General features: G+C 42.5%; 3 protein-coding genes across 5 annotated transcripts in view; 1 reads left to right on the top strand and 2 right to left on the bottom strand.

Annotated features, from left to right (window-relative positions):
- Positions 1–1,829: 1,829 nt before the first annotated feature.
- On the bottom strand, positions 1,830–5,430 carry LOC105380040 (zinc carboxypeptidase). Its single transcript, XM_038117359.2, has 7 exons — positions 4,520–5,430; positions 4,157–4,296; positions 3,717–3,877; positions 3,242–3,367; positions 3,039–3,141; positions 2,738–2,884; positions 1,830–2,157 (listed from the first exon to the last, which is right to left on the bottom strand). Exons 1-7 carry the CDS (start codon positions 5,286–5,288, stop codon positions 1,891–1,893), a joined length of 1,713 nt encoding a protein of 570 aa, XP_037973287.2. The 5' UTR covers positions 5,289–5,430; the 3' UTR covers positions 1,830–1,890.
- A 304-nt stretch (positions 5,431–5,734) lies between these two features.
- On the top strand, positions 5,735–11,462 carry LOC105380039 (carboxypeptidase B). Of its 2 annotated transcripts, XM_011549523.3 has the most exons (8): positions 5,735–5,956; positions 6,107–6,298; positions 6,606–6,739; positions 8,910–9,070; positions 9,507–9,632; positions 9,937–10,039; positions 10,425–10,571; positions 11,123–11,462. In XM_011549523.3, the coding sequence occupies exons 2-8, from the start codon at positions 6,169–6,171 to the stop codon at positions 11,378–11,380; spliced, it is 1,059 nt and encodes a 352-aa protein (XP_011547825.3). In that variant the 5' UTR covers positions 5,735–5,956; positions 6,107–6,168; the 3' UTR covers positions 11,381–11,462. The 2 variants fall into 2 exon arrangements, with proteins under 2 accessions (XP_011547825.3, XP_037973239.2); XM_038117311.2 differs by lacking the exon at positions 5,735–5,956 and having other exon boundaries at positions 6,164–6,298; positions 6,691–6,739.
- The window catches only part of LOC105380038 (carboxypeptidase B), a 23,593-nt gene continuing 23,097 nt past the window's right edge, over positions 11,431–11,926 (bottom strand). For both annotated transcript variants that reach the window (XM_011549521.3, XM_048623211.1), the window contains exon 8: positions 11,431–11,832. In XM_011549521.3, the coding sequence (XP_011547823.3) occupies positions 11,590–11,832 (243 nt within the window). In that variant the 3' untranslated portion in view covers positions 11,431–11,589. The remainder of the gene's footprint in view (positions 11,833–11,926) is intronic.

Here is an 11,926-nt window from a genome sequence, read left to right as displayed (position 1 = left end):
TTTTATTTATTGTTGCATGTAGGTAGGTACATAAATTGATTGAACTTACATTTATCTAATAAATGTAATAACTGTTGTGTGGTGTAACTACGTTAAAGCAAATATGTCTTACTAGCTGTTCCCGCGCGCTTCGCTCCGCCTTAAAAAGTTTTCCGGTGGGAATTCCAGGAAAAAATGTAGCCTATGTTCTTTCTCAGGGTCTAGACCGTATGTATACCAAATTTCATTCAAATCCGTTCAGTAGTTTTGGCGTGAAAGAGTAACAGACAGATAGACACAGTTACTTTCGCATTTATAATATTAGTAAGGATAGTTAGGATTAGGATATCATTATAGATTGAAGTTAATAACTTGTGATAACAATCCTAAAGCCTCGTATTCACTAGGCGACAAATTGTCGCAGAACCTGTCTAGGCACATGTCGTCTACGTGTCGCCGCGACGTCGCTCTCTGTTCTGCGACGTCGCACGCGACTATACAGCGACATCTACGTGTCGCAGAACAGGTTCCGTGTTTTGGCTCGCGAGACAGAACTTCCTGCGACATCTGTCTAGCGACCGCTGTTGCAGAGTGTGGACGTGACACACCAGCAGTCTCCGCCGAGATGTCGCCCGAGGAAGTCGTGGCAGTTAGTGCTGCGTGCTAGAAGTCGCGCACGCGTCCACACTCTGCAACAGCGGTCGCTAGACTTAGTGAAAAAAAATATACTCTATGCGCTAGACTGATGTCGCAGGAAGTTCGGTCTCGCGAGCCAGAACACGGAACCTGTTCTGCGACACGTAGATGTCGCTGTATAGTCGCGTGCGACGTCGCAGAACAGAGCGCGACGTCGCGGCGACACGTAGACGACATGTGCCTAGACAGGTTCTGCGACAATTTGTCGCCTAGTGAATACGAGGCTTTACTCCTTACTAATATTATAAATGCGAAAGTAACTGTGTCCGTCTGTCTGTTACTCTTTCACGCCAAAACTACTGAACGGATTTGAATGAAATTTGGTATACATACGGTCTAGACTTCTAGACCCTGGGAAAAAACATAGATTACTTTTTATCCCGGAATTCCCACGGGAAAACTATTTAGGGCGAAGCGAAGCGCGCGGGAACAGCTATATAAATAAATAAATAAAATAAATATGTGGGGACATCTCACACACGGCCATCCGACCCCAAGCTAGGCAGAACCTGTGTTATGGGTGTCGGACAGCTGATATATCTACACAAATACATAGATAGATAGATACTAAATATAAATATCAACACCCAAGACCCGAGTACAAATATCTGTCTTTAAACAAATATCTGTCCCAGCCGGGAATCGAACCCGGGACCTTCGGCTCAGTAGTCAGGGTCACTAACCACTACGCCATTCGGTCGTCTATATCTATATATATACAGGGTGTCCCAAGGTCACCCTGTATGTATGTACAATGAGGCTGAGAAATAAAAAGAGATGGTGCTGTTCAGTATGACGTATAGAGTATGACAAAAAACTCCTCGAGATGGCACTCTTTTCACAATTATTAATTTTTTCTCTATGACGACTAGTGTTTTTTTTCCTCTGTGACGACATCCATGACATATTTTACACAGATTTCTAGTCGTAGCGCGAAATTATTATTTTGAGTATATCCCAGGGCCATAGTTTCCTGCTTCTTAGGCCCATAGACTAGAATATTATAACTGGTTAGGCTGGGCGGGTTAGGCCGTTGCTCAACGCGTGGAGCCTTCGTAGGGCTAATCTGGTCTAATAGAGTCAGGTAGCCGTTATTGTTCACATAAGTAGATGTACGAAACTGGTAGAAAAAACTAACAAATAAAACCATCCCAAAAGCGGTAAAAAAAACTACTATATTGGTATCAAAAATTCTTTCCAAAACCCCTCATCATCTCAAACCGCACGCCGTATCAAGCTACAGCCCCAGTTATCCAGATACTTCATGAGCTCTGAGCAGGCGGCCAGCGCCTCCATCCCCGACTCCTTGATCTCGTCTGCAGGCAGCAGGTACTTGTGTTGCTTGCTCCTGAGGTTCAGCTGGTAGCAGTGAGGGATGCAGGCGTATCCGTGCGCGTAGTCTATGCTGGCTCCTACAGGGTTCTTGAGGAGATCACGAGCTTCTCCGGTCTGGAAGTTCTGCCCGGTACAGTCGTAGATGGCCTGGGGAATGAATTATTGAAGAATAAATCCCTGCATTATTATGGTACGGGGAGGCCGTCTATCAAAAACACAAATGTATTTTGATGTAGGTATGTAATATTAATTATTTCAATCATTTTTGAGAAGGTATTTCAATGTAATTAAATTTTATAAACGGATATTTCTAGTTTCTAGGTCCCGTTTGCCCCTTTGGACAGGCTGGACATGGACATTTCCAGTGTTGGCCTAAGTTGAGAGTTCTTATAGTATGCTAATGTAATGCCCCCGGTTTCGCAACTAAGTTTTTGAGGTTGAGTCGTTCTCAAAGCCTACTTAAGTTCAAACTTAGTGAATTTCTGTTTCTGAATTTAGATTTCTTATGATTGAGTTTGGTTTGAGCAACAGAGCTAGAGAAATTTTGAACAAGTAACGGTCAGGTTGGACTGGACTTTTCTAAAGAATAGGATTCTAGGGAGAACTGGTTGCATAGAGTCTATAGATAGCTAACATTAAATAATTCGGATTACCCAGGTTACCTGGTTGATCGAACCTCTTCGGCTTGTAAATGGTATAATATTTATGTTGTTCTAGATTTAGTTACCTGAGCCATCACATTAGCGCCTTCCATGAGCATATGGAACTTCTGGCACGCCTCATCCTGGTGTCCCGAGTACGGAAACACAATCGACTGGTGGTAGGCGCGAAGTGTGATGTAAACGTTGAATGGTATTGCCGATGTCAGTATGTTCTGGAAAAAAATACTTAATTTATGGAAAATACCTAACTGATTTGTAGCAAATACGAATAAAATATGGCGAGTGACGGCTGAAACAATATAAAAGCTGCAGGGTTAGTACAAAGATGCAATGACTCTCAGTTACATAATGTTTCTTTATACTTACCTTTATAACAATTGTTTCATACTCCGAGACGGGTTCGTAGCCAGGGAAATTCCATTCGACGGGGTTCTGTGATGTTCCGGAGTCCTTGCTGTTGAATCCTGGTCTAAAATAAATACCGATAATAATGATAAAGTTATTAATATAAAGTTACGATATACATATATCCCTATCTATATTGTTATTGTCGTATTCCATTAACTTACTGAAAGTTTCTGTTGAGATCAACTCCAACTTTTTTCCCCTTTTGCAGGGATCTATTTTTAGTGTACATGCGGTCGATGGTGTGCGAGTACTCGTAGCCGTCAGGGTTTATCATTGGGACTATGTACCTGCAAACGTATATTCATTATCTTCACCACCCATCACATCCCCACTGCTGGGGCACGGGTCTCCTTCCAGGGAAGGGAGGGTTTAGGCCTAGTCCACCACGCTGGCCTAGTGTGGGTTGGTGGACGTTGGTAAACGTATATTATATCCAGCTAATTAGAACAGTACAGTGTACAGGGTATCTGCTATCTTTTTTTAAATTGAGTTACAATCTTTATGGGATAGAAACTACTAGTGTAGAATGTTTTTCATACTTTACGGATATCTGGTAGGACAGTAAGCAACAAGATTGACTTTACCAATACAGACGAAAATTGAAAGACACCCAGAGAAACACTTCGAAACTCATACCAGTCCTTATTCGTGATGTAATACGGCTGATTAGTGAAGTCGTTGGCCAGCTCGTTGATCATGTATATGGCCGTGGGGGGCCCCACCCACTCGCACGGGCTCATGCCGGCGTCGATCCACACGGCTCCGTTCGACGGGTCACCATTGGATATCTTGCAGCACTGGACAAATTAAAATAGGGTTAAGCCTAAAATATAAGATTACCTATGTCTGGAGGGTTACTCTTTAATGACGAAAAACTAAAAAAACGAGAGTTGTTGTGCAATCGGCACGTAACACGTTAACGTTACAAAACTTCGTTTTTCGTCATAACATAACGAAAAACGAATTTCGTAGATGGTAGAGTGACTCCCTGAACCAGTGATATTGCTTCCAAACATTTTTGCGGTGTGTAGGGAAAGAGCTAGATCCTAACAGAAGATCTGGAAGGGAAGTAATACCTGGATTGGTCGGCCATCTGCAGAGTCAGCAATAGTAAAAACTTGCAGTACTTCTGGCACTTTTAACTCTAAACTGCCCAAATATGTGTAAATGGGAGCCAGTCTGTAGTAATCCTTGAAGTCGAAGACAGCAGTTGGATCTGTAAAATTAAATAATTGGGTAAGTACTTCACTAAAATTATTTCTTTACCACATCAAGAACACGCTCATAGCGAGACACCCCAATCAGTACGCCTACCCCATACCGCGTGAGTACACACTAGTATCTATGTATGTCGGTATGTATGTATCTAGTGCAAGACGATTTATTTTATTTATTTTTTATTATGTATTTTTTATATATATATTATGACTTCAACATACCTTTAACCGGTACCCACGACCCATTGACCATCAGCTTCTTCATCCCCGCCATCTTCCTCGCCTCGTGAGCTCCGGCTTTCAGCTCCATCTTCCTGAACTTCTCCCAGCGTTCTCTCGCCAGCCGATCAGCATCAGACTCTTTAACCTTCTTTTTCGGCAACTGAGGTTTTTTCTTTCTTCCAGCGACGGACTTCATTCTGGATTTAGATTTTCTGGATTTCTGCCGGCTTTGAGCTCTGCTTCTAGTTCTGCTTCTGGTTTGGGATTTTGATTTGGGGGCTCCACGGACTTTGGACTTGAGTGCGCCAGGGGTGGCCGGGGCTGGGAGCGGAGGTGGAGGTGCGGCTTCAGGGGCTGGTGCTGCGGGCGGGGGCGCGGCAGCAGCGGGTGCGGGGGCGGCGGGGGCGGCGGCGGCGGGGGCTGCGGCGGCGGGAGCTGCAGCGGCAGGGGCTGCGGCGGCGGGTGCGGGGGCCGGAGCCGCATCGGCAGCGTAAGCCAATATCTCTGCCTCATGGTCCGACGCAAAGGCTGCTCCAAACGAGTCCTGGCTACTCCGCTCGCTGACGCCCCCGTCGCTTTCTGACCAGGATCCTGAGGATCTGGAGCTGCTGGACGCGGAGCCGGTGCCCGACAGCTGGTCCTCATCCGCCGAGGAGCTGCCGCTGGCCTGCGAGTCCGTCGCGTCGGGGTCCGGCAGCGTGGCGGAGGAGTACCCGAACTGCTGCAGCAGGTCACGGATGGTCTTCTCGTTTGGCTGGATGAAGTCCATATTGATGTTTAGATGGGTTGTGGAGATAAAATGTGAAGGGTCTGTTTGTTAGGTCATGTGGAAGTGCTAAAAATCATGGTTCGGTATTTTTTTCCTTGAAAATTTTGTGTTTATTTTGGATAACTATGTGACATTAGGTACATCATAAAAAACGTCATTTTCACAGACTGGTCTTTGCTTCATAAAACTCTTTTTACATTAGAAAACCAGGAAGTCGCACATCGGGAAAGTATGACGACAACCGAAACGTGTATTGGGCAGAAATAGGCAGAAATTAATGTTTATTCAAGTGTGTAATGGTCTAAAATTTTGCCGTTACTCTAGGCCTCTACTCCAACTCTGGCACATATAATATTATTATGATGATGATGAAAGTACTTTTTACATTGCAATTCCATTGCCACACTGATTACCTATAAGATTAAAAATATCTCAATGTCAAAAGTCTGACAGAATATGCAATTTTTTCAATGCCAATTTATTTATACGAAAGCAACAAAATTTAAACCATTAATAAACTAAATGCATACTAAAAAGTAGACTTTTGATCATATTAAATATTAATAAATTCAAAGTGAGTCGCAGGGACGTACGATATCAAGTATGGGACGTGAAGTGTTCAAAAGATGGACAAAAAACTTTTATAAAGAATTTGGATAATAAAGGCTGTACGTACCTATAAATAATAGCTTCCCTCACGATTTGCTTCGCCTTTGTTGGGTTTCCCAGGGGAATTCCGGGTTAAAAACTAAACTATTCCCTATTTTGTATGGTATAGAGTAGCAAAATTTACTTAAACTAATATCCTTTTCATATAGCAATAAACATATGCAATGAAAATGACAGCGTGATAAGCATCCTCGTGGAGGGAACGAGAAGGATGCAGCTGGAAAAACTGTTGAGAGATCGAGACATAGCCTTCGTGGTGACGACCGCTGACACGGGATCTATGGGCGCACCCAGGCTGGGCAAGAACTTGGTCACTCGGAGTATTAAGCAGATGAATAAAGGTTGGGTGATACAAAAATACTTTGAATACTTTACTGACTATTCGATGCCGAAAGGTGACCTCGACTGTTTCATGTGTGAATTCAGATTGAACATTTGTGCATAATTATCATCCAAAATTTGAGAATTGAACGTTCATCGGACCTAAAGCTAAGCAGAGTCTGTAATATGCGTATCAGACAGCTGATATATCTACGCACACTTAAAACAAATACCTGATCGACCCCGGGATCTTCATCATAGCAGCCAGGGTCACAAACCAGTACACTTTTCGGTCGTCAAATGATATTGATATACCGTATCTTTCAGATCAAGTTATGGACTGGCACAACTTTTATCCCCTCCATGTGATATACAGTTTCTTGTCGAGTCTAGAACAGCAGTATCCTTCCAGGTGCACAGTACACTGTATCGGTTATACAGTGGAAGGTAGAGAAATCAAGGTGAGCAACTAATTTATTAAGTACTAGGTTATCGATAGTGTAAAAAACGACAAAGCACCGGGGGAAGACCACGTTACTAACGAACTGCTGAAATCATTGTCAGAAACATTGCAAGGTCCACTTCAATTATTGTTTAATAACATCCTTCAATCGGGAAAAACACCTAAGCAGTGGTCAAAATCTACAATTATACTGATCCACAAAACAGGCGATCGAAGTGACTTGGACAAGTATCGGCCTATAAGCATCATGTCAAACATATATAAAATATTTTCAAAAATACTACTGAATAGAGTGACAAAAATTTTGGACGAAAACCAGCCGCGCGAGCAAGCCGGTTTCCGCAAAAGTTTCTCCACAATGGATCACATTCATGTTGTATCACAAATAATAGAGAAAACAAACGAATACAATAGAACTCTATACATGTGTTTCATCGATTTCACTAAAGCCTTTGACTCACTGAACTATAGGGAAATCTGGCAATCTCTAAGGCAACAAGGTGTTGAAGAAAGATACATAGCTCTACTTTATAACATATACAGCAATAATTCAGCAAAGGTTAAACTAGAAAGAGAAGGTAGAGAGTTCCCAATTAGGAAAGGAGTCCGTCAAGGCGACCCGATATCACCAAAAATATTCTCAGCGGTATTGGAGTCTATTTTTCGTAACTTGAAATGGGATAAAAGAGGAATAAAAATTGATGGCGAATACTTGAGTCACCTACGCTTTGCAGACGACATTGTCGTTTTCTCGGAAAATCCACAAGACATCCAACAGATGCTGAACGATTTGGCAAGAAATAGTAAAAAGGTAGGTCTGTCTCTAAACCCGACTAAAACCAAAATAATGACTAATGGCAGTAGAGAAGATGTTATAGTGGAAGGCAGAAATATAGAGTTCGTGGATGAATACATCTACCTGGGGCAGCGGGTATCTTTCAAAAACCGAACTGAAAATGAAATTAAGAGACGCATAGCCATTGCATGGAGTAAGTACTGGAGTTTCAAAGAAATCATGAAAAACAAACAGATAAACATTAAAACAAAAAAGAAATTATACGAAACTGCTATTATGCCAAGTTTAATGTATGGATGTCAGAGCTGGTCCTTAAGGAAAGAAGACGAGGATAGACTGGCAATATGTCAAAGAAAAATGGAAAGAAGTATGCTGAACATCAAACTACAAGACAGAATAAAGAACATTGATATAAGAAGAAAAACAAAGATCTGCGACATACTAAGTAGAATTAAGAAATTGAAATGGCAATGGGCGGGACATATCTGCCGAATGGAAAACTCCAGATGGACAAAGCGTGTCACCGAATGGATACCACGAGAAGGAAAAAGAAGTAAAGGACGCCAAAGAAAGAGGTGGGCAGACATTTTCCTACAAACATGTGGACCGAACTGGATGACCAAAGCTAGAGACAGAAGCTTGTGGAGATCATTGGGGGAGGCCTACGCCGTGGAGGCGACTACTACACAAGAATGTTTTTAAATAAAATCAAACATAATTATAATCAATTCAAAATTAATCTATTTATATGAAATCAATCAATTATTTAGTTATGTTTTTATTTAGAATTTTATTAATATTATGAACGCTTATATTTAAATTTGATTTCATTTAATTACAAATGTTGTATTTATAATTATAATACTTAATAATAAATTAAAAATGAAATTACTTTAAATGAATTCAATACACTAATTAGTAATGTTTTTATTTAGAATTTTATTTATATTATGTAATATGCATGCAAATTTTACGTGAATTAATTAGAATGTACATTATTTTAAATATTTCATGTGATTATTGTGAAAATGTTTGACTTAATTAATTTTAAGTACATTATAATATTCTATGCATGTACACCTTTAAAGTTATAAGTAGTAGAAATAAAGGCTTTTTTATTTATTTATTTTATTTATTATTTATCGATAGTGTAAAGTTATTACTGAAACGCAGGATAACTTGCTTGAGGGTTTTCCGTTGAATTTCCGGAGTAGCCTAATTACTTATACGCGTAGGTAGCGTATTAATAGAACAGTCGCACCTCGTTTTAAAATATCTTGCACTGATATAATACTTATATATGTTTGCCGTTTCTCTTCCTGTGCACTTACCAACATGTGGCGCTTCATCCCTTTACGTGTTTACAAACCAGATGCTGAAGATATCCTCCAGCCACGCCGGCAACTCGGGCGCGTGGCTGGACGGTGCCATACACGCGCGCGAGTGGATCAGTGCCGCGGTCGTCACGTACATCGCTCATCACCTCGCCACCCACTTCGATGGACTGCCGGAGTCGGTGACTAATAAGGATTGGTAAGGATGTTGCAGTTTGGTTTAAGGTGGAATGGAAGGCACTCCGCTCCGCTTACTGCGAGAGAGTCGAGGCGGTGACGCGGCGTATCTGCGGCGGTGACAAAGGGGCGCGCCATCTCTTTATTTTCTATTTCTATATGCGACCCGACCCCATGTTGATGCTTACTGAAGAAGTCGAACATCACTCGCGGAGCGCCTAATAACCACGTAAAATTGTCGATTCGTCTGTATTGTAAAAAAGGGGAGGTATTTAAATCTATGTCGAAAAATAGTAATCACTCGTTACACACCTATGTACAGCGAGTACATATGGCAGAGAAACCTGACCCCTCTCAAAAACATTGTTACCATGAGAGGGGGGTCAGGTTTCTCTGCACATGACCGTATCTAGTCATGTTTAACTTTATCTTTTTACTAATTTGTGCTGGGTTTTTAGGTACTTAGTCCCTGTCCTGAATCCGGATGGCTACGTCCACACGCACGTGAATGATCGGATGTGGCGGAAGAACCGAGCTCGACACGATAATAAAATAGTTGGAGTGGATCTTAATAGAAATTTCGGGTAAGACGTTTATGCTCAGCATTACTACATTACGGTTATTACTAGAATCAGCGACTACTGGGTCGTCGAAATCAGTAAAGCTAGCGCTGATGACAAATGCAATATATGGGGCTACCACCACTGGTCATTAGCAATTAGCAGCGTGGATCTGCCAGATGTTCGTCGGCGGTGGTAAGACGCTACGGCTGTTCTCAGAGTTCCTAATCCAGCTTATACCATAACCAGCCAGTCCAAGTAAAGGAAAGTATTATAGTATGCATGTGATTATATTGTAAATTGTAAGCTATGATAATTGCGTCAACAGGCCATCAATCAACAGCCGCGGTGAAGGGGCGTCGGTGGACCCCAACCACCTGAACTACCGCGGGCCCGCGCCGTTCTCCGAGCCAGAAACAGCAGCTTTGAGGGTAACATACCATTTCCACCAGGTGACAAACCCTAGTGCCACTCTAGTGTTTGTTACCGCCACGTTTCAGGAGGGCTACTCTATACTGACGAAAAACAAGCGAACGAGAGATTTCGTGACATTGGCACGTTTAATACAACAAGATAGAGCCGTGGCTTACGCAGCAGCACTCTGAAACTTAGTTTTTCGTCATATAGAGTGACACCCCAGGCCTAGAGGGCCTCCGCTGCGATGAGCAGACTTCACCCCCGTAGCGAATGTCCGTTGAAGAGCTGTTTTCTACTGTAACGCAGCAGTAGCCCTTTCATTTTCCAAAAACCCTTATATGAAAAAATATAAACTAATGTAACGTTCGCTTTCGAATCTATCACTGTTTCCTCCTTTAGGACACGATCCTGAACTCGGTAGTTCCGTTCAAGCTGTTCCTGACGTTCCACGCGTTCAGCGAGGCGATCGCGTTCCCGTGGGGCGCCACGCACGAGCCCTGCCCCGACTACGTGCCTCTGCTGGAGGGGGCCACCGTCATGGCTAAGGTCACTATACTCTATTGTTTTATATTATATTTTCTGTATGCGAGCCCGCCGGAAGACGCTTACTGAAATAGCGCTTATCTCAACGCCGCTGCCTTGACTCTAGCAGCGTGCGGAGCGCCTAAGGACGAAGGTCTCCAACAGCAGCTATATAGGAAATAGGCAAGATTGAGAATATTTACTACATTATCTCAGCACAAGCTTGCTTGTGTTGGGGTCCATCAACCCGCACATAATATTCTAGTCTATGAACCCGCACTAGGACAACGTGGTGGACTAGGCCTAAAAAATCCTTCATTGGAAATGGAGACTCGTGCCCCAGCAGTGGGGACGTGATGGGTCGTGATGACTTCATCATCAGACAAGTGCGAATAAGGCCACGTTGGTTCCGCCAGAAATCTCTCCCCTCAATCTTTCTTATCTACCCACAACCAGTTATTGTTCATCATCAGTCAAGTAAGTAGGCTGATGGGATTCCCACGTTTCTTTTGCACCTCCCAAATTTAGTATAAATACATAATTAAATTTCTTATAGGTAATTATTATTATTTCAGGCTATAGAACAAACATCAGGGCGACTGTACAAAGTAGGGGCCTTCAAGGATATAATGTATCGTGCAGAAGGGACGAGTATCGACTGGAGCTATGGCACGGCGTTCATACCATTCTCCTACCTCATCGAGCTGAGAAGCAAGCAACATAAGTTCTTATTGCCAAACGACGAGATAGAAGAAACTTGCAAAGAAATTTTGAGTGGAGTCCTAGCTTTAGCCGAACATGTTGATAAACAAACCTGTGTTAATTTAAAGTAAGTCAGTTATGTGATACCGTGTGGTACTGCTGGTGAATAAAAATCATGTGATATTATTTTGTGAATAAACTTTATTTTTGAAATAAGGCTATTTTATTACCCCACAATGACGCTCACAAGTCTAAAATATGCGGCCAAAACTGCATCTTTGCTGGTCTATGTAACACAACAATACTCTCCACAAGAAAATTACAGGCCGCAAACTAAATATCAGCTTGTCTTATCCACATACTCCATCAATTTGCAAACACCTTGCCAGTTCTCCACGCAGGTGTCCAGTATCTCCTCCCTGGGCAGTTTGAACTTGTGTTTCCTCCCCCGTAGCTCGACCATGTAGCAGTAGGGAATGTTGGCGACCCCGTAGCTCCAGTCAGTACTGGTGCCGCACGCGAAGTAGGTGAGGTCTTTTGTGCTCCCGACCTTGTAGGTTTTGCCAGTGGACTGGTGGATTGCCTGTTGAAATGCTTTTCATTTAGGTTATGTATATTAAGTAATAGTAGAGCGTGTTGGCGTAACGGATAGGATCTCATTCGCGAGGCCGTGGTAT

Source organism: Plutella xylostella, chromosome 3, assembly GCF_932276165.1.
Source record: "Plutella xylostella chromosome 3, ilPluXylo3.1, whole genome shotgun sequence".
NCBI classification, from domain to species: domain Eukaryota; kingdom Metazoa; phylum Arthropoda; class Insecta; order Lepidoptera; family Plutellidae; genus Plutella; species Plutella xylostella.
The sequence above is the reverse complement of the archived record's forward strand: the minus strand, read 5'-3'. Positions and strand labels throughout refer to the sequence as shown.